The 21,248-nt window shown below is 57.5% G+C and overlaps 1 protein-coding gene across 1 annotated transcript in view; it reads left to right on the plus strand.

The window, feature by feature from the left end:
* ARHGEF10 (Rho guanine nucleotide exchange factor 10) overlaps window positions 1-21,248 on the plus strand; it is a 61,365-nt gene that overhangs the window by 36,032 nt on the left and 4,085 nt on the right. Inside the window, exons 17-27 of the mRNA XM_052661343.1 lie at window positions 1,592-1,737; window positions 1,935-2,110; window positions 6,777-6,892; window positions 7,255-7,382; window positions 7,541-7,641; window positions 7,815-7,936; window positions 8,594-8,680; window positions 9,327-9,529; window positions 10,063-10,220; window positions 12,137-12,279; window positions 18,027-18,201. Coding sequence (XP_052517303.1) covers window positions 1,592-1,737; window positions 1,935-2,110; window positions 6,777-6,892; window positions 7,255-7,382; window positions 7,541-7,641; window positions 7,815-7,936; window positions 8,594-8,680; window positions 9,327-9,529; window positions 10,063-10,220; window positions 12,137-12,279; window positions 18,027-18,201 — 1,555 coding nt within the window. The remainder of the gene's footprint in view (window positions 1-1,591; window positions 1,738-1,934; window positions 2,111-6,776; window positions 6,893-7,254; window positions 7,383-7,540; window positions 7,642-7,814; window positions 7,937-8,593; window positions 8,681-9,326; window positions 9,530-10,062; window positions 10,221-12,136; window positions 12,280-18,026; window positions 18,202-21,248) is intronic.

Here is a 21,248-nt window from a genome sequence, read left to right on the forward strand (position 1 = left end):
CCCAGAGCTGCTGACCAGGGTCCACAGAGAGCCCCTGGGTCGCATACCCTGGAAAGCACACACAGAGCCCACCTGGTCTGAGCACTTTTCCTGGAAAGCGGCTCCTAGGCTGATCAGGTCCTCGGATGGACCCAGAGCCCAGGGAGGGTTAAGAGTCGCTCTTCTAGCTGAATTTTACTTTCAAAACGCAACGTTCCCTCTTAGTCCTGCTTGAAGCATGGACGTCCACAGAAGCATAGGCAGTCACACATGGTCTTACCTACCTCGTCCATGCGGGACCAAGCTGCATATGTCATGCAGAAGGGACCCAGAACTCAGTGTAAAGGCAGCTCCTCTGCAGAGCTGTGTCTCAGCTTCGTGTTTACAAGGTCGTGTTCCTGCCACGATAATCCGGTTTCACCTAGGCTGTGCCATTTTTATTTGAAGCTCTTGTTCGCAGGAAGCAGTTACTGGATACGAGCCGTGTTGAAGAATTACGTATAATAGTCTGTTGCTACAGTCACCTTTGTTTCTGTCAGCAGGGGTCCTTTCCTACCGGATACAGACACCTAATAATCTAACTGCAAGCACTTTATGGTCGTACATTTTAAGCTCAGGTTTATAAGCAGAAAGTAGCGTTCACAGATGTTCTCAGCAGGGTTCGTGTTGTTTAAAGTCCTGCTTCCCTGTGGTACCCGAACATGTGGGAACCCAGGGCAGCCGGCGTGCTCTGAGGGCGGTATCACTGATGGGTGAGTCAGCAACATTCAGCTTCGTCCCCGTGAGGTTGGCCAGCCGGGGTGGGTGTCTGGCCCAGGGATTCCTGGTTTCCTGCCAGGCTAAAGCGCTAAAATAAGTCTGCCTCCTGCATGAGTTAAGTCATTTTACCATTGAATCTGAAGCACCTTTCCTTTGGAAACAAAGAGTGTCTTGTTTGGCTCAGACAAGTTAACACATGGCCAACCACGAGCAGGCAGGATGTTATGTCACTACGATATCCTCTGGGAGAAGTAAAAGCAGAGAATAAAGACTCCCACAGACTTTCCAGGTCGAGACGGCGTCCTGAGTAAAGCAAAGGTGGGGGTGACCATCCCTGAAGACTGGAGTGTGTATTCTGAGGAGTCATTGAAAGAGAAGGGTTGCAGTGAATGACACGGGAAAATAAGTGAGCCTTCTGTGGCTGAGTCAGCATATCTTGGCTGGAGAAACTGTGCTCGAGGAAGGAAGTTAGATTCCCGCCACTGTTTAGATTCATTTAAAAAAAATTGCAAGACTTCTCTGGTGGTCCAGTGGTTGAGATTCCACCTTCCAATGTGGGTGGTGTGGGTTCAGTCCCTGGTCAGGGAGAGAAGATCTCACATGCGGCAGGGTGCAGCAAACACTAAATAAGTCAGTTAAAAAAGAATAGCATGGTTTTAAGGGAAAGGAAAAATGTTTTTAAAAGAGCCACTTTCTGAGCTCTATGCTGTACATGCACAAAGTGTGGTTGGAAACACAAGGTTTCTCTGTAAAGAGAAGAGAATCTGTAAAACTTGGACACTGTCTGCTCATGTCTCTCATGAGGCTTCTTTCTCATCTCTTCTCTTTTCCTTGATGGATTTTGAATACCTAGCTTCTAAGCAGCGGCAGTCGCTACCTCATCCGCTCTGACGACGTGATAGAGACCGTGTACAACGACCGGGGGGAGATCATGAAAACCAAGGAGCGCCGGCTCTTCATGCTGAACGACGTGCTCATGTGCGCCACGGCCAGCGCCCGGTGAGTGCGCGGCCGGGGTCAGCCCGCGCGAGCTCTGTGGTCGTGGGCGGAGCGGGTGGCGTGTCCCCTTCCCGCGGACACTGTACAGAGCCCAGCTGGCGAGCATGTCGGGGGTCTCTGTGGCGTCTCCCGGGAAGAGAGGCCTGGAGACGCATCCCCGTGGTTGTCGCTGAAACCGGGGACCCCGCTTCTCGCAGCGCTTCCCACGACAGCAGCGCGGTGACGTCGGGCCAGAGGTACCTGCTAAAGTGGAGCGTCCCGCTCGGGCAGGTGGAGGTGGTCGAGTATGGCGGCGGCGAGGGCACGGCAGAGGGCGGCCGCTGTCCCGCGGGCCCTGCGCCCGAGAACCTGCTGGCAGCCGGTGCCAAGTCCCGTGAGTGACGCTTCCGGGGCTGAGGCAGGAGGCGTGGGTGGTGCAGTCCTTACGGGGGACGTGTGGGGAGTGTGGACACACGCCAGCCGGCAGCTCATCTCTGAGCGGTCCCCTTTCGGAGTTGGGAATGGGGGCCTGCCCTTGGGATGTCATCAGTCTTTCTGATCCCCATCCTGAACTGTGCCCCCCACCCCCAGAAGCTGGGATGGGGCCCTCCTCTCTGCAGAGGGCGTGTCGTGTGGCTGCAGAGAGAGTCCCAGCGGGCGTGGGCTGGGCTGTGGGTTCAGCTCTCTGCTCTGTGTCTTTCTGTCTCCATGGGGGTCATGCCTGCTTGTGCCCCTCACAGAGGACTTGGGGAAGGGCCCAGCACTGGGCGGTGCTCAGCAGTCCTGCACACAGTGACTGTTAGGAAAAGGTCTGCGGACCCTAGAATTCGAACTTGATGTCATAGTCGTAGTCGTTACTTTAATCTTCTGCTTTTTTTTTAGTCTAGGTTAAAACCCGGCTAAATTGTACTCACTCACTGGCCTCAGCCCCTGCATTGTGGAGTACTTAAAGTACAATGAAGGGAACTTCCCATAATTGTTTAGAAAGGTGTAGCTTTTCCGAGTGAGCACGCATGTTCACTTGGGTCTAGGGGGACAGGAAACAGGGCCTGCTGGGTCCCTGCTGACGTGGGGTCTGCTCACTGCTTGCTCATCTTCTTCGCCTGATGCTAACAGTCACGCGTCTGGTGACCTGCTTGAGGAGCAAGCTTCGTGAGCACATGCTGTTAGACTCCTGAATTGCTGATGAAAACTCATGCTGCTGTTTAAACAGTGTGCGTACTGTCTCAAATAATAACCAGAATACCAGTAATAACTTTATCACAGGTTTTCCTAAGGAGTGGCCAGCTGAGGAGTAGGGGGAAGGGAGGGAGAAATAGTCTCCAAATTGACTTGATTGCTAACATTTTCACTTAATAAAGAGCAACATGAAGATGTGAAAGTTCTTAAAAATTTAGCTAAATGACTTGGAAGGATAGCAGATCCTCTTACGTCTTGTTTTTGTGAACAAAAATAATGTTTCTGTGCCTATTACCATGGAAGCAAGCCCAAGATGTATTTGTGATCACGATCACCTCATTGTGTTAGATCTCCAGGGATGCCTTCGATCCATGAAATAGATGCTTTCCTGGGAACACTGCGTTCTCTTGTTCATCTTCTAATTTATGGTTCATGTTGAGCCAGCTTAGGATAGGAGTCAAGTCAGCATGTTAAAAAGCAAAACGCAGGATGACTTGATTTTTAAAGTGTGACACGCAAGAAAAAACCCAGATTGGTTCACTGCTGCCCTTGAGCCCTCGGCGATACCAGAAACTTCTCACCTGCCCCAGCAGATCAGGTACACAGTTCTCACTGTCCATCAGGAGACAGTGCGTCCCTCTGCAGAGAACACCTTTGCTTTCATTCTGAGTTTAGGGTTGTCCAGCTGCTCAGCTCTGGCCTTACAAGGGCAGTACTGGCAAGTCTTTAATAGGACCGAGACCACTGACTGGCCCCCAGGTAGACCCCGGGACCGAGACGTTGCCATGGAGATGGGCCCCTAGATCCATCCCCATCCAATGGGCCTCTTCCTCTTATGGTTTCAATTACACACATGGTTGGACGCTGGAGAACAAAGCCTAAGGTCGGAAAAGGAAAACATGATCGTTGCTGATAAGGTAGTAAAATATCTTCTCTTGGAACAGAGGCGAGCAGGGTGACCCTGACTGCTAATGCTGAGGGAATGCCAGCCTCTCGGGTAGAAAGGTTAGCCCGCGTGTCCTCGGCGGGCCCGTGTCACGCATGGGTGGTGACGGCCGGCCTCTGACTGCAGGAGAAAGGTTAGCCCGCATGTCCTCACCGGGCCCATGTCACGCATGGGTGGTGATGGCCGGCCTCTGCAAGAGAAAGGTTAGCCCAGGTGTCCTCAGTGGGCCCGTGTCACGCAGGGGTGGTGACAGCCGGCCACTGACTGCAGGAGAGAGGTTAGCCCGCGTATCCCCAGCCAGCCCGTGTCATACGTGGGTGGCCTCTGACTGCAGTTTCCGGGTGGGGCGACTCCAGGTTGGGGGGCAGGTGTGGTCTCGGCCCAGGTGTCCCAGGGACGGGCGCTTTGCAGAGCTGCCACCCGTTTAAAAGTCTTGGTTCTGTGTTAGATGTGCTACTTTTTAAAGCATTTATTAATTTTAAAAATTATGGTACTCTCATATAGCACAGTTTACCCATTTTAAGTGCACGGTGAACAGAAGGTGGGGGGCTAGGCTGTGCCAGGTGCTGAGCCTGGAATGAGGGGCTATGCTGACTTGGGGTCCTCTGCACACAGATGCGGTCAGCACTGTGGGCCCGGATATTCACCTGGGATTAGTGTGGGAACCTCTGTGGTTTCCCCAACTGTGGAGTGGGTCTGATTTCTAGCCCTGAGCTGTGAAAGGTGAGTGGGGGAGTAAATGGTCTTTAAAAGGCCTTCTCGGTTAGAACTAAGGTCTGCTAATTCTGTAAGTGTGGGCCGATGGAACTCAGGTCAGGGCCCTCTGGGGCTTTTCCCAGCTCCGGGACAGAGCGTGATGCTGTCCGGCGCTTACAGAGATGCTGAAAATGGTCCAGGTGTTTGTCCCATGGCAGCAGTGATGAAGGATTTGTCCAGGTTCACCCTGGAGGGAGGGCAGGTCCTGTGGGGTGGACAGTGAGTTGCCCACGTGGACAGGGTCCGCCCCTTGACCCCAGCGCCAGGCTGAGCGCGGGGTTCCTCCGGCGGGTCTGGGCAGCTGGGAGCCTCCTGTCCATGAGCCGCTCACGGGCCAGCCTGCCTCAGTCGTGCTGGAGTTTTCACAGAACAGCTGCAGCGCCCTCGCTGATGTCTCTCCTGATGCTCCCGCGCTTCTCATCCCAAGCTATTTTGAGAAGCTGAGTTAGAAACCCTGCTCCCCGATGTTCACATGACTGTTGTGCTGTTTGAATGACTCTTTTCTGAAGTTCAGCACTGCAGGCTGGGCTGCTGTCGAGCGGTGGGGACAGTGTAGGCCTCCCTGCCTGGCAACCACAGCTGTGGGAGGAGGGCCCTGTAGAGCCGGGATGGAAGGCGCCTCCGCCCTGTACCCTGCCTCTCCTTGGGGGGTGCCACGTGAGGCCTCAAGCTTTCCACTAGGTGTGGAGCCTTGCAAGCCAGAGGCCCTTGGCTGATTTAAGTTCAGGGAGTTATTTTGCAAAATTCTGTGCCCACCACGTCTTAGTTTAACTCTGCTTCATGCTATCGTAGGAGGTGGGTTTATGAGGAAATAAATTTCCCTTATGGCAAAAATAAGGTGACACTGGATTCTTCATTTAGGATTCTCATAACCTCAGTGCAGTTTCCACAAGTGGTCCTTAGACCACCCTCAGTTTGCAAGAAATTGTGCCAGGTGGGCACCATGGTGGGTGTTGAGGGGCTGTGTCCACAACATGGGCACTTGGGGGGCCTTTGGGGCAGGGGATGAGCTGTCAGACCCTCAGAGACATGTGCACAAGATGGGGAAGGCATTGCCACCTGGCCGCTGGCCTGTCCTGAGGACACGTTCCTGAAACGTTTCAGCGGGCGGGAGCAGTTGTGCAAATTCTGATGCATGTCATTTTGGGAAAATCACTCCCATTGATTTCTGTGTAGTTACTTAATGCTCACAATTGGCAGTGAAAACGAGGCATGGCTGGGCCTCTGTCCCAAGGGGAGATGCGCGCTCGGGCTAGGGCACGGCCGCAGCTGTGGGCAGAGGAGCTGTGCGGGGCACCGGCAGCCACTTGCGGTGCCTCCCTGTCTGGGAGCAGGCACAGACCAGAGAGACCTGCGGTGGATTGGGGTGACGTGCACGTCAGGAGCCAGGGGCACCCCCACCATCCCTGCTGGCCTCTGTCTGCGGCCTCCTTGTTGCCCGGTTCCCCCCGCCTGGAGAGCCCTGGTCCTGGAGGCCCCCGGTACCTGGTGTGTGCTGGATGCCTGGGGTGACGCAGGGCCCTCGGGCACAGAGCTGCTGCCGGACGTGTCTGCCGAGCCCCAGCCTGCGCCCCTGGGGGGGTCTCTGAGCACAGTTGCTGCGTCCTTGACCACACGGACTCCGCTTGGCTTTCCAACCCTGAGATTTCAAGCCTGTCGCAGTTTCCATGGAGACGGGCTTGGTGAGAAGCCATCTGCTTCCCAGGAGCCATGAGGTCTAGGTGGGGCCACGCTGGTCAGTGTTGCTCCATCCGCGTGATTTCCTGCTTTGTGAGGATGCTTCTGTGGTTCTGACCCGTCACCATCCAGCACCGGGTGCAGGGAACTTTGTGCTGTTAGAGCTTTTCTGGAAAGTCTCAGATTACTTCAGAATGAAAGGTCAGAAATGGAAAAGCATCTCCTTACCTGGAAACAGTCACCTTAAAAATCTCTGGGTGCGCTAGACTCCGTTCTCCAGTCTCCTTCTTCGAGCCCTGGCAGGAACACGCTGGGATTTGTGCGCGTTAGTTTTCCAGTATCGTTTGGCTGCACCGAGTCTTCGCTGCCGCACTTGGGATCTTCCGTTGCAGCCTGTGGGATCTAGTACCCTGACCAGGGGTGGAGCCTGGGCCCCCTGCCTTCAGAGCCACTGGAGCACAGGGCAGGCCTCAGCGTGCGCCTCTTGCCGCCTGTGTTGCAGACCGAGTCTACGTGGGGCCGGGGCAGCTGTATCAAGACCTCCAAAACTTGCTGCATGACCTCAGCGTCATCGGCCACATCACTCAGCTGGTCGGAAACCTCAAAGGAAACTATCAGGTGACGGCCGAGTCTTGGGTTTAAATTCTGTTTTAGTTTCCCAGCCATCATCAGCATGGTTCCCACCACCCAGAAGGGGGGACTGGAGTTACTCCAGGCCTTGATCTGACTGTGTCTCCCGTTTCCGAGGAGCTGAAGCCTTCCGGCGTAACCGTCTTCGCCTTGAGGCTGACTCGAGCCTCAGTTCTTTTAGAACCGTCCTGGCACCATGTGACCCTCCTTCCAAAGGAGCCTTTTTCCTGACGTGAGATGTGTCACTGGTCTCCCTGGGTCTCTCAGGTCGTGGCATCACTTTCCTCCTCTCCCTCGGTTCGGTGCTGTCTTCCTAACACCTTTCCATGCGCTTGTGTGTCTCCTCCTAGAACCTGAACCCGTTGGTGGCCCAGGATTGGATGTCCGGCTTACAGAGGCTGATTCTGAAGAAGGAAGAGGAGATCCGAGCGGCCGACTGCTGCCGGGTGCAGCTGCAGCTCCCGGGGAAGCAGGACAAGTTAGTGGGCCTCAGCGGGGGGCCTGCGAGCTCGGTCCTCTGTCCCAACCTGCTCGTCCTCACAGTTTGGGGACCGTATCCTACAGGCAGGCCCCAGGACTGGGTTTCACACGTTGGAGCCCACTTGCAGAGTGAACGGTCTTCCCTTCTCCCTGCAGGTCCGGCCGGCCGACTTTCTTCACCGCCGTGTTCAACACCTTCACTCCCGCCATCAAGGAGTCCTGGATCAACAGCCTGCAGATGGCCAAGCTTGCCCTGGGTAAGACGGGTTGAGGTCAGCTGATGAAACGAGGGGTGGCATGCATTCCTCTCTTATGATGGGTGCACGCCCGGGAGGGTAAGACCATGGCTGGGAAGGAAGCTTGAGAAGGGGTTCGTCCGGTCACCCGTAAGAACGTCCTCACCTCTGTCCGTTCTCCCCGGCGGCTACAGAGGAGGAGAACCACCTGGGCTGGTTTTGCGTGGAGGACGACGGGAACCAGATCAGGAAGGAGAGACACCCGCTCCTTCTGGGACACATGCCTGTGACGGTGGCCAAGCAGCAGGAGTTCAAGGTGGGGCCCGGGCAGCCTTGGGCGTGGCCTCCCGGCTGGCATGTGTAGAGATCCTGCAGGGCTGGGGCGCTTCAGGGCAGAGCCTGCTCGTCTCGGCCGCTGCCCCGCCCTCCTCCCAGGCCCCTCGCCCGGCAGCTGGGCTCCCACGTGGGTCATCGTTGGGAGCCCTCTGCCGGCCTGGGGTGTGGGGCCCACTCTTCACTGAAGCAAACCCCATCTCCAGGTGGCCTGGTACTGGTGTGCCTGTGCTGTGTGTGTGCACTCAGGCAGGATGACCAGCGACCGCTGTGGCCGCTGAGACACGTGGGTGCGTCTTTCTTGAAGAGGCATGTTGCTATTTCCCATGTGGTCTCTGGCTGACACTCAGACCTGGAGCTGCCTCGGTGTACGGGGACCCCTGCAGTGGCAGAGCCTGCTCCCTAGGAGAGGCACGGACCTGTCGATGTGGCCTCCCCTGTGGGCATGCAGCCCCCGGGCACACTGAGGCGTTTGCTTCTAAAAACAAAGTCTCTGCAGCTGGTACATCCATCTTTTCCTCTCTTAGTCTTTGTCATTTCTGTGGCTTATGTCAGACACTGTCATCTGTTAAAAGACTTGCCTTCCAGCCTCCTCTGTGTCCCATTTTAAATTCGGGTCTTTGATTTTATTCCCCTTTAGATTGAATGTGCTGTTTATAATCCTGAGCCATACCTGAATAATGAGAATCAGTCAGACTCATTTTCCGTGGCTCACGGTTTCCTGTGGGTAAGACGCCTTTGTTTGTTTTTAATTCAGGTTCGTGAAGAGTCCGTATCCACAGTTAATGAGATGAAAAAAATGACAGGGCCGTCCCGTAGAGTGCTGTTACTGGTCAGTGTGCTATAAACGTGGAAGTCCCAGATGGGAAAAGGACAATTCTAGAGTGAAATGGTTCTCTTTTTTCTTTTTCAAATAAACCTTCTCCAGATTAATTTCAGTCCAAAGACAACTAACTTAAATAATAGAAGTATTTAAATGTTTTTGTTTTTTTTTTCGACTGGGGCAGTTCTCGCCCTTTTCTCCTCTAATACCCTTGTTTTCGTGGGTAAGGCCTGGTTTGAGATTGATTCTAGTCCATACTTCCAGACTTTGGGTTACATATCAGTGGGCCTCTACTATAGTGCTAGGTGTTCAGGTTTTAAAGGACATAAATGTGACTTTTACGAGAGCAAAACTGTCCTCTCGTTACTTAAGTAAAGGAAAAGGTTACCCAGTTGAACACAGAGGGTGGCAGAGGGAGCATACGTGGAAGGTCATTCCACGCTGTCGGGAGCTGGTTCCCACTCCAGAGCCGGGTCTCGCTGTGGCCGTGGGGGGTCGGCTGTGCCGGCACCGTGGGAGCCCCCTGCTCACTTCTCCCCCCGACCCCCAGATCGGGAGCTGTACCAGTCAGATGGGGCAGATCGCCATCGTCTCCTTCCACAACTCCAGCCCCAAGGTCATCGAGTGCTTCAACGTGGAGTCCCGCGTGCTGTGCATGGTGTACGTGCCCGCAGAGGACAGGCCCCGCGAGCCTGAGGGCGGGGGCCGGGTGCTGGGCGTGCCCGCTGTCTGCCTGGGGACGGAGGAGGGCAGGTGAGCGCCTCCCCCGGCCCTGGGCCTTGCCACTGCCCCTCCCTGGTGGCTCTGCTGGGGTCTGTGCGGTGACGGTGGAGCAAGCTGGGACTCAGCTCTGAAGGAGCCCCAAGTGTGGGACGTTCCCGGGGAACCCCAGGGGGCGGCAGCACCTGACGGGGAGAGTTCTAGTTCTTGCTGCCCTTTGCCGCGGACGCACTTCCTGCTGATTACACTTCTAAGTGCACATCACTCTTAGGCTTCGGGATGAAACAGCTGAGCTCTGTGTTAACCTCACACTGGGCATCATTCAGAGTTTAAAGGGAAGTTGCGTTGACTTTCCTAGTGTGAAGTCCCTAGATCTGTAGGAAGAACTAGGCTTAAAAAGAACCCAGAACTTGTCTTTTAAAAGAGAAGAGAGAGATCAGAGGTGCAACCAGGTGTTTGCAGAAGGAGTGGTAGGTGGGGAAAGGCGGGCTGGGGTGACGGTTCCCCTGCTCGGTGGTCGCGCCCTTCCGTGTGAGCAAGTGCCCACCGGGTGATGCGTCTCACAGCATCTCCATCTACAAGAGCAGCCAAGGCTGCAAGAAGGTGCGGCTGCAGCACTTCTTCACCCCAGAGAAGTCCACGGTCATGAGCCTGGCCTGCACAGCCCAGAGCCTGTACGTCGGCCTGGTCAACGGCACCGTGGCCATCTACGCCAGAGCGAACGGTGAGTGTCCCGGGGTGCGCCTGCACCGAGGTGTCACTGCCGCCTCTGGGGTCGGGGGTTCACTCCGGGCTGAGCGGCAGTCCCATCAGTACCTGCCACCCCGCATCCTGAGGCTCCTGTGACTCAGTCGGTCCTGACGTGGACAGAGGCATCCGCTGTTGGGTTAGGGTTAGGCCGCTCAGCACAGCACCAGCTGTTGGGTTAGGGTTAGGCCGTTCAGCACAGTGCCAGCTGTTGGGTTAGGTCACTCAGCACAGTTCCAGCTGTTGGGTTAGGGTTAGGCTTAGGCTGCCCAGCACAGCGCCAGCTGTTGGGTTAGGGTTAGGTCGTTCAGCACAGTGCCAGCTGTTGGGTTAGGGTTAGGCTGCTCAGCACAGTGCCAGCTGTTGGGTTAGGGTTAGGCCGCCCAGCACAGCACCAGCTGTTGGGTTAGGGTTAGGCTGCCCGGCACAGCACCAGCTGTTTCTCACACTTCACTGTGTCCCAGAGCAGAAGCCCATGGCCCCGGGCAGGGGCGGGTTAAGGCTGGCACTGAACTCCTGCAGAGGATGAGGGGCGCAGCAGGATCCAGGGCCCCTCAGGGAGATTTCACTCTGCAGAGGACCCATCGTTTCGCTCCTGCTTGGTGTGATTTCGTGTTTAAATACACATTTATTTAGAATCGCAAGAGTGTTTATCATGGGATTCTCTCTGCTTCTCTTCTCTGCGACCTTTGTTCACCATTACTCACTCAAGTTGTTTTTTCTGCTGCTCCAGTAGAGTTTAAATTTCATGGGAACTATTGACTATTTGAAAGTTTGAAATGACTATGATATATTTGGTCTCCAACTTGATTTGGGGTGTCTATGTCCATTTCTTCTGGTGTTACGAATTTATTCAGGCTTTATTTTTGTTTATTGGGTGAACTTAAACCTACCCCCCCCAAAGTTTACTGAGATATGACTGACATATAACACTGTAAGTTTGAGGTACACCGTATCTTGACTGGATACACGTACATGTAACAAAGTGGTCACCACCACCTGCTAGCTCTCACTCCCATCGCATCATATGCTAGCCATTGCTCTTTTTGTTCTGAGAACATTTAAGGTCCTTTCTCTTAACAAGTTTCAAGTATGTTGTTAACTGTAACCATAATGCTGTGCATTAGATCCTCAGAACTTTTCGTCTTATAACTGAAGTCTGTGCCCTTTGGCCATCATCTCCCTGTCTCCGCCACCCCCAGCCCCTGGCAACCACCCTTCTACTTCATTTCTATGAGTTTGGCTTTTTTAGATTCCACATATAAGTGAGACCATAACAGTGTTTCCTTTTCTCTGACCCATTGCACTTAGCATCGAGTCCTGCTGGTCCAACCATGCTCTCACAAATGGCAAGATTTCATTCTTCCTTATGGCTGAGTAATATTCCATTGTGTGTGTACATATCACGTTTTCTGTGTCTGTTCATCCATCAGCAGCTTCGGTTGCTTCTGTGTCTCGGCTGTCGTAAATAATGCTGCAGTGAATGTTGAAGGGTGTGTTATCATTTCAGAGTGGTGTTTCTGTTCTGTGTGGATTGATACGTGCCCAGCAGTGGCGCTGCTGGAGCGTGTGGTAGTTCTTTTCAGCTTTCTGAGGAACCTCCATACCTTTTTCCACGGTGGCTGCACCAGCTTACATTCCCAGCAGCAGTGCACAAGGCTTGTCTTTCCTCTGCATCCTCACCAGTGCTTGTTATTTCTTGTCTTTTTGGTGATGGCCATTCTGACAGGTGTGAGGTGGTATCTCACTGCGGGTTTGGCTTACATTTCCCTGATGATGAGTGATGCTGAGCATCTTTTTATGTACCTGTTAGCCATCTCTGTGTCGTCTTTGAAGAAATGTCTGTTTGAGAAATGAATTTGAATGAAATTGAAAGAAATATTTTCTTTTAAGATGGATCCTGGAATTCCGAGCCTCAAACGGTGATTAAGTTAGGCGTCCTCCCAGTTCGAAGTCTGCTCTTGATGGAAGACACGCTCTGGGCGGCATCTGGAGGTCAAGTTTCCATCATCGGTGTGGAGACTCTCGCCGTGGAGGTAAGTTGTTTTAAGTGGCGACGCCGTGTGGGAAAGACGCCGTGCACCAGTGCACTGACTTCCAGGCGTGGCTGAGGGTCGGCCCTCGCCTGTGGAAAGCTCAGGCAGCGTCTTGCCCGTGGCCACTGCGCTAAGGGGAGAGCCCTCCTCGTTTGGCATGGGAAGAAGGATTAACTCGAGGATCCCACAGCCCTTTTCCAGCCACACCCATGGGATAATTATGCATCGCGTACCTGCTGATTAGTATTAATGTTACTTTAAAAAATGTGTTCGGTAGGAACATAGCGGGAAGTCTTCAGGGACATATGGAAGCTTAGTGTTTGATTGAAGAGCTGTTTCTCATCAGTGCGGTAACCAGATTTATTCAGTAGAGATGACGGCTGTTGGAGAAATCAGAGCTGGGTCTCAGACCCCAACTCTTTACCCTGGAGGCATTGTGGACGGAGGGACGTTAGAGCCCAAACAAAGCCACAGACACGAGGCGCAGACAGTGGGGTGTGCTGGCCGTTGGACCACAAGCCGCTCCTCCGTGCTTCTGACGTGACCTCCCCGGGGCCCACAGGACAGAGCCTCCTCGGGTGACAAAGGGTCAGCGCTCAGCAGGAGAGGAGACGGGGCTGGAGACAGGAGAGAAACCTGGCTTTGCCCAGTATTTCCTGTTTGTTTTTCATTTGGCTGTGCCGCACAGCTTGCGGGATTGTGGTTCCGCTACCAGGGATTGAACTCAGGGTCCCGGCAGTGAAGGCGCTGAGTCCCCACCATTGGCCCTCCAGGGTGATCCCTGCTCAGTGTTTGTGTAGTAACTTGTTTCTGCTTCTATGCATCTGCTCCTTCTTACTTCACGTACCTCAGGGTAGTAAGACACCCTCAGTGAAGCGTGAAGTCCCTGATCACAGCGCCTGCTCAGGAGACTCATCAGCGTGGAAACCTCTTGCTGGAACCACGTTTCCCCGCTGTGCACCTCAGCAGCATCACCTTATCAGTCAGCTAGTGAGAGTCAGAGTTCACATCCCAGTCAGCCCCACACTGCACGGTGGTCGTATTTCAATTTCTTTTCACACAGAAGGAATAATCATATAACAACCTTTCATTAGAGGAGGGGTCCCCAGCCTCCAGGGTCTAGCGCCTGCTGACCTGCGGTGGGGCTGACGTGACGACAGAAGTCGTGCACACAGTAAATGTAACGCGCTTGTCTCCTTCCAAACCTGTTCCCCCTCGACCCGGGGAGAAATTGTCTTCCATGAAATCGCTCCTGGTGCCAACAATGCTGGGGACCGCTGCTTTAGGACATTTCTCCAAAACCCGTGCATTAGTTTTGTCAGAAGTTCATACCAAAAGCCAGAAAGGTGGTTTCTGTGGCCACCACCAGGGCAGTTCCAGGCTAACATAACAGTACCACCTTATAATCATCAGAATATATTCCATTCAAAAATTTCAAAGAGTGTGTATGCTGTAAATCTTAGATACTCCGAAATAGCATATTTGGATTTAAGTAAGAGCCTCCTTTCTGTGCATTTTTAGTACCAAAATGAGTAGATGTATTTATATAGAGAGAAGCTGTTATTAAAAATGTAATGTGTCCCGTGGTTCCGTCGTGCCGGGAGACCACAGTGGGCTGTTGGTGTAGCTCGAGGGATCTGAATCACGGTGGTCTCCACCCTCTTTGGTGGGGGTTGGGGGTATAGGGTAAATGTGGGCAGCTGCTGCTGGGAGAGTTCCCGAAGGTGCCGTGGGCAGTCACGGCGTGGTGCTGTGACGGTCACGAGGCTGCACTCTTTCTGGGTTGGGTCAAGCAGGAGGTGAGGTACGATGTACCTTTGGAAGGAAAGGGTGTTTGAGGTTCAGCGGCATACGAGTGTGCTTGCAGTGACCTCTGCTCGGCGGTGGTTGGCCCGGTTCCAGGTGGTGGCAAGGGTGCAGGGCCAGCTCAGGGTCCTGGTGCTGCCGTGGGCAGGCCGTGTGCCCAGCGCTGCGGGAATGGAACTCCCCACCTGCCCGCCACCGGGTCAGGGAGAGCAGACAGGGAACCGTGAATGCTCAGTGCGCGAAATGGAGCTGCGTCGCTTGGATTTGGGGGTCAGGCTTCTTTCTCCCTCCCAGCTACGAAAGCCTCCCTTCTGGGACTCATTTCATGCCTTTTAGGAAAACGTCGAGCTTTGGGAACACGGCTGCAGCTCGGAAGGTAGCCTGACGTTTGGGAGCTGGTGGAACGTTCCGGGCTCTGCAGGTGCTGACCACGCAGCTTTGTGTCTGGGAGCTGCGGTTTAGTTTCGGTCTCAGTTTTCCTACTGGAGCTGTTTCCATTGAGGCCTGCTCTTCCTTAGGCTGCCTGCAGCGTGCAGTGCTCCTGACTGCAGACAGACAGGCAGAAGGAAAGAAAGACAGAAAGCTATCCTTCTACCCCCACCCCCGATGCTGAAGGGGAAAATGGGAAGAATGAAACGGAAAAGTTAAGGTAGCAGAGCGTTTTCTGAGTTGATGCGTCTCCTCCGAGTTAATTCTGGTCACTCTGTAGAAAGATGGAACGCAGGGCACAGGGGGACAGTGCTGAGCCCACGGGTGGGCCGGTTCTGAGACACCCACTCAGGGTCGGGACCCTGCCCCTCCAAGGCTTCTGGAGTCTGGAGCCTCACGACCTCGTGGTAGAAGGGGACTCAGGTGCCCTGTTGCCCACACTTCCCGCTTTCAAACAGAAGGCCAGGCCTCTGAGACAGCAGGAGGCGAGCGAGCGTCCTGAGACGGGCTCTTACTAACAGTGCTGTCACACAGGGAGCCGTGTCCTGCGCTCACTGCGCGCAGAGTGCTGGCAGACGGGGAGCTCACGGGCGGGCCACGGTGCCCGGGGTGGGTGAGGGCAGCGCTGGCTGCCGGCCCTGGGGGGCTTGTCTGGGCGAGGACAGCTGTGGGTCTGCCAGACCCCACGTCCTGCCTCCAAGATGCCAGCTGTCAGGCACTGCACCACGCAGGGGCCCTCTACGCAGGGACCTGACCCCCAAAGCGGCCCTGTCCGGGGGAGGGGGCGGGCTTCCCCAGAAGGAAGGACGCACAATGTCCCAGGGCCGGGCTGATGGGTGCCAGGATGTGAGCAGGCGGTTCTGGGCCCTTATGGCCCAGAAACGGGCTGAGCGTGGGCATGGGGGCATGAGGGGCATAGGCTGGGCCGGGGCGCTGAGGCCTCGCCTGGGTTTGGGGGCTGTCAGCCTCTGGCCCGTGTAGGGCTTGGGGGCACGGCCCACCTGGCAGGGCTGGCGAGGCAGAGGCTGCGGCCACGAGGCAGTGTGCTGGGCTCTGTTTCCGGAACCAGCGGCTGCGTGACGCTGAGCCGCCTGCTGAGCTCCAGAGGCAGTGGGCGGGCAGGGATTTAAACTCGGACCAGATGAGAGGAAATCTGTCTTCTGGGAGGATGTTCTGCGACGCGTTGAGGGGAGGGGGTGAGGTTGGCCGCAGAAGACGCACTGAGAATGTCACCGCAGAGCTCCGTGGGAAAGTTCCCGTGCCTGCAGGTGGAGGGCAGCGGGTTGGGGACTGAGGCCCTTCTGGAGGGAATGCGGCGCTGGTGGGCGCGGGGCCCCAGGGGGCACCAGGACTGGCCAGTGAGTTCCTCCTGGGAGATATGTGACCGGAGGACCCACAGGACGGTGGTCCCGGGGAAGCACCGGGCCTGCTCCGGGCGGGGCGGGGGCGGGACCAGCCGCCTACCCAGGCTGCGGCCTCCGGGCTTCCTGCAGAAGCCTCAGCGCTGAGCTGAGACAGTCGGCTGCCAGAGGGCCGCGGGCACGGCGCTCCTTCAGGCTCTGGGAGCGCGGGGACGGCCCCACAGCGCCCTGTTCCTCTCTGGGGGGCCCCTGGCCCTGTCTGCCAGGGTGGCCCCGCTGTCCTGAGCTCTCCCTCGGAGGTGACCGGACACGGGAGATCAGTGTCCGCACGCGGGCCTCAGGCCGGCCGCCCACCCTCTCGGCGGTGCGCGGGGCATGGGGATGACACCAGGCGCCTGCTTCCTGCAGCCCCGTCTGGGCAGTGGGCTTCCCGAGGGGTCTGCGCCGGTTCACAGAAGAGGGAGGGAACCACTGTGCCTGTCACTTGACGGCGTGGGTGGGGCAGCCCAGCCCTTCCGCAGGCTGCCAACAGAGTGGAAAGCCGACCCTCGGGAAGCAGGACGTATGGACAGACCAGTCACGGACCTGCCAAGGATGTGCAGCGAACGGCTCACGTAACTGACGGCTCAGCAGTCGGAGCAGGACTAGCCCGGTTCAGAGGTGGACCGAGGGTCTGCACGGACCATTCCACAGGGAAGATACCCAGTTGGCCCGCGCACGCAGGGAAGGGCGCACAACATCGTTAGTCCTCAGGGAAATGCACACGGAAGCACCCATGAGACCCCGTGTCGCCCCCACGGAGACAGCAGTGGCAGCGGAGGAGCAGTGGTGCACTGCAGACGGCGTGCGGGGGCCGAGCCCCGAGCTGCTGCCGGAGCGCAGGTGTCCTTCCCCGGAAGGCGGACCGTGGGGTTCCGCGTGCGCTCAGGAGCGCCTCTCCCTGAGGCCTCGGGGCGCCTTCCTGACCACGAGGCTGGCGCAGCCACTGACACGTTTAAATTGCACGTGCGATTATCGGGAGACTGTGGGAGGCGCACATGCACCTGGGAGGGGCCTGCCTTTGGAGGGAACGTGGCTGTGGCTCACAGCGGCGCCAGAACTGCGTGCTCCAGCTGCCAGCTGTGGCTCGCGGTGGCGCCGGAGCTGCGTGCTCCAGCCGCGAGCGCCGCGGCTCCAGAATCTCGGTGGTGCCGCAGTTCTGACTTCAGGATGATCCCCGGCGGTTCCTCCCCAGGCTCTCCAGCCCTTGTGCAGGGGCCTCAGAAGCCCCCCAAGCCGCTCGGGGCCACCTTCACTCAAGACGGGGTGTGATGCCTAGGGACCGGAATCCCCATCCGAGTAAAAGCACACTCGCAGGTCCGCCTCCGGTCCAGCTCGGGGGTGCCCGGCGGTGTGGGTGCGGCGGGGAGGTTTGCCAGCAGACCCTTCCCGTGTGCGTGCGAGGACGGTGCGCAGCCCATGTCGCGGGTGGTGAATGCCCCCTGCTCTCAGCGCTTGAGGAGCAGCCCCAGGACAGGGGTGAGCCTGCCTCCTAGCCTTAGGGGGTCTTCAGTGACCTCTCTCCAGGGCAGGGAGTGGGGCGGGATTGTGATCCACTCTGGACTAAGAGGGCTTCTGTGGGCATGCTGTTCCTTCTCCCGGAGTCGCCAGGCTTCACCCCACCTGCCCCCAAGTCCGTGGCAGTGACCGCAGCTGCTCAGCACCAGCTGCCCACTGTGGGGACAGGGTGCAGGGGTCCTCCTGGGGTTCTCCCAGAGCGGGGCGGTCAGGATGGAGGTGGGGGCACGCGCAGCCCCGAGGCCTGGGGGGACCCGGCCGGACGGAGCAGCAGCAGGCGGCCGTGCAGGGACCAGAGTGGGGGACGCGGAGGGGCGCTGAGAGCAGGCGAGCATCCCACTGCCTCCCGGTCTCCCCCGGGCAGTGCGGCCCCTCGCTCCCTTCAGGTTGGGGGCTGATGGGTCCACACGCGTCCAGGGCCCGCTGCTCAGTGCCCCTGGGTCTGGGGTGACAGTGCCCTCGTGGCAGGTGGTTGACGGGAGGTGAGGTCTGGCGCTGGCTGGACACTGCACACGGATGGGGGGATGACAGGCCGCCCGAGACTCAGCGCGCAGCGCCCGACGCCACGCTGTGTCCGTTCCCTTGTCTCCGCAGGGCCAGCTGGAGGCCCACCAGGAGGAGGGCATGGTGGTCTCACACATGGCCATCGCCGGCGTGGGCATCTGGGTCGCCTTCACCTCGGGGTCCACGCTCCGCCTGTTCCACACGGAGACACTCAAGCACCTGCAGGACGTCAACATCGCCACCCCTGTCCACCACATGCTGCCAGGTGGGGCCTTCCCCAGGGCTGGGCACGGGCCAGCGAGGGGCCTCCTCAGGGAGCCAGAGCTGAGGGTTAGGGCCATTCCTTGCGGTCAGCAGGCCCCGGGGTAGGGGGGCAGGACCTGAAGTGGAGGAGCAGAGGACAGGGGAGACTTGCTGGAGGGAGTGGGGTCCCCGGGGAGTCACACAGCGGCCCCGGGTGGGGCAGGACCTGAAGTGGAGGAGCAGATGGGGGAGACCGGCTGGAGGGTGTGGGGTCCCTGGGGAGTCACAGGGTGGCCCCGGACGGGGGGGCAGGACCTGAAGTGGAGGAGCAGAGGACAGGGGAGACCGGCTGGAGGGTGTGGGGGCTCTGGGGAGTCACAGAGCGGCCACACTGGGCTCCACCAGCCCCAGGAGGGTGGGTGTTCCCACAGCGGGACTCAGAGCAGCCAGCATGCAGAGCGGGGGCCGTGTGGACCGCGTGTGTGTGTGTAGGCATGTGGCTATTAGGTATATACGTGTGCTTGTCGTGTATCAGCACGTGGCCCGTGTGTATGAGTGTGTACGTGCGTGTAGCATGTAGTAGTGTGTTGCCTGGCACGTGTGCATGTCTCCGCGGGCCTTCTGGAAGCACACTCACACCTCAGGCGCGTCCTGTCCTTCCCCACATTGGCCGCCTCTCCTGGCTGCTGGCAGAGCAAAGGCCGCCCTGTGCGGTGTGAACGGATCTGTGTAGGCCCCAAGGCGACCCGGCCCCCAGTCCCCGAGGGTCAGAGCCCAGGAGGCCCCTGGCTCGTGTGTGCTGGGCTGCGGGCGGGCCCCATCTCTCTCTCTCCCCTGGCTAATGCCCTGTGTCTCACCCATCAGCGTGGCTCCTGCCGTCAGGCTCAGGACCCACATGGCCCTGCCCACTGTCACGGGCCCGCCCCTGCCCCCCTGCCCGCTCCGCCCGCGTGCTCCCGGCCTGGGTCCTTTCCTCCTGAGCTGCGGCCCGTCAGGGCAGAGTCTCTGGGTGGCGTGGGCCCCGTGCCAGCGTGACGTGTGAGATGTCCTCACCAGCTTGGCGGCACCCGGGGGTTTGCGCTCTGTCTGCGTCTCGTATCTTACTCCTGGACTGGGAGCCACCAGGAGTGACGGGCCATGAGGAAGGTGGAAGTTAGAGCAGAACTCGGCCACAGCCTCACCGACGGCGGTGCTGGGATGTTCAGACAGCTCTCTGCCGCGGGTCTGGTTCTCCGTGCACCGGTGATCTGGGAGCAGGGAACCTCTCTCGCGTTTCTTCTTGAATCCTCTTACCCTCGGGCCAGCGGTGCCCAGTGAGTGCCTCGTGGTGTTCTGCCTGACACTCAGGCCTTCAGTCAGTGCGTCTGTGCCCCGTGGGCCCATGGCATTCTGGGCCTCCGGGCTCCCATCACCCTGGACACGCGTGTGTGAGCCTCATTCTACAGCTGTGTTCCCAAGGCTGCCGAGTGGGCTTTGCTTTTTATGCAGAAACGGCAGTAACACATAACCTGTCTCTTTGTGCTCTTTCTCTCGGAATGTGTGATCCCAGTAGGTTCTAGAAATGAAGACTTTCCAGGCCAGGAGGAATAAGAGTTGGAAAAAATAGATATACTGTAACTCACGCCTGTTTTTGTCACAGTGTTGATGACCTGTTTAGTTTATGGGGGCTTGGCCGGCACCCCTGTGGGCCAGGTCTGCGCGACGAGTCACCTCTTTCCATCCTCTCTGGAGCTCACTCTGAGCACCGTTAGTGCCATACATTTGCCATAAACCGCATTGGATTCAGCAGACAGTGGATGGTGGCGCCTTGGGTCAGCATGCATGTTCGCAAGGGCAGCCGATCAGCCTTCCCAGCTCCGCTCTGGGGGTGGGGGGTTCCGGCCAAGGTTCAGAGCGTGGCGTGTCCTCTGGGTCACGAGGGACACCAGGATGCAGCTGTTCCCTGCTGTGTCCAGGGCAGCAGGGCGGGTGGAGCATGCTGAGTGCGCATCAGATCGGCCTTCGCAGGGCCCGAGCAGCGAACGCAGCGCCTTCCAGGGGTGACGCCACCAAATGCAACAGCCACGTTTTCTATCTAATCAAAAAGTCACTGTAGCTTTTCTAAGTACCATCAGTCACGTCAGAAGGGAATTCAGCAACTTAAACCAGACTCAAGAGTGACTATGAGCTAGGGAACAGACTGAGGTGCAGGCAGACATGCCGGTCCTAGGCGTTGCCAGAGTCCCAGCCGCCCCCACAGGCGCGCGTTCAGGATCCCTGGGAACTTTGTACTCTAGCGTTTTAAAGACCACATGCCTGTTTAGAGGTAAAACCAGCTCTTTGGCTTCCGTAGCTGTTCTTTTAGTTCGGTGGTGGTGGTTGCTGCTAAAGTAATCATGAAGGGACTTCTGTAGACATGCTGACTTGCCTTTGGCTTTTGCGTTTAGACCATTCATTTTCACACTGTTTATCTAAGGGGAACTTCAGGTCAAATGCAGAGAAGCTGGAAATGACTCGTTTCTGGGGAACAGAAGGGTCCAGCTGTTCTTAAGTGTCCTCCTGGCTTCCCGGGAGCAGCCTGGACGGTGGTCTTGCGCTTGAGTGCAGCGCTGAAGGGAGCCGCTGGATGTACCCGGCTGAGCTCCTGCTGGAGGCACTGCTACGGGGGGCAGGGTCGCAGAGGGGTGGCCACAGGGCCCGGAGTCAGCCCTCCCTGGGACTCCAGAGTCTCGTCTCAGTGTTGCCCAGAGCTGCCCAGACCTCAGGCCTCTCCTGTCCCAGACCTCTCTGTGCAGTGTGCAGTCGTGTCTTCCCTGAGAGGCTTGGGGTGGGCTGCCCTGCGAGCCCGACCCACAGTGGGGTCTGCTCTGTGCAGGTGGGCCCTGGCTCACGGTGGCCGCTGTCTGACGTGTGTGTGTGCGTGTGCGTGTGTGTGTGCGCGTGCGGCTCTGCCTGGAAGTAGATGGTCTCCCTGCACGGCTCTGGGGGATGCGCTCGGCTCTGGAAGCGCCGGCCCACCGGTGCCCAGAGTGTCGTGCCTGGATTGTCCCTTGGCCACGGCCGTGTGGTCCTGGCGCAGCCGGGACGCGC

The sequence above is a fragment of the Budorcas taxicolor genome, chromosome 24, assembly GCF_023091745.1.
Source record: "Budorcas taxicolor isolate Tak-1 chromosome 24, Takin1.1, whole genome shotgun sequence".
Taxonomy (NCBI): Eukaryota; Metazoa; Chordata; class Mammalia; order Artiodactyla; family Bovidae; genus Budorcas; species Budorcas taxicolor.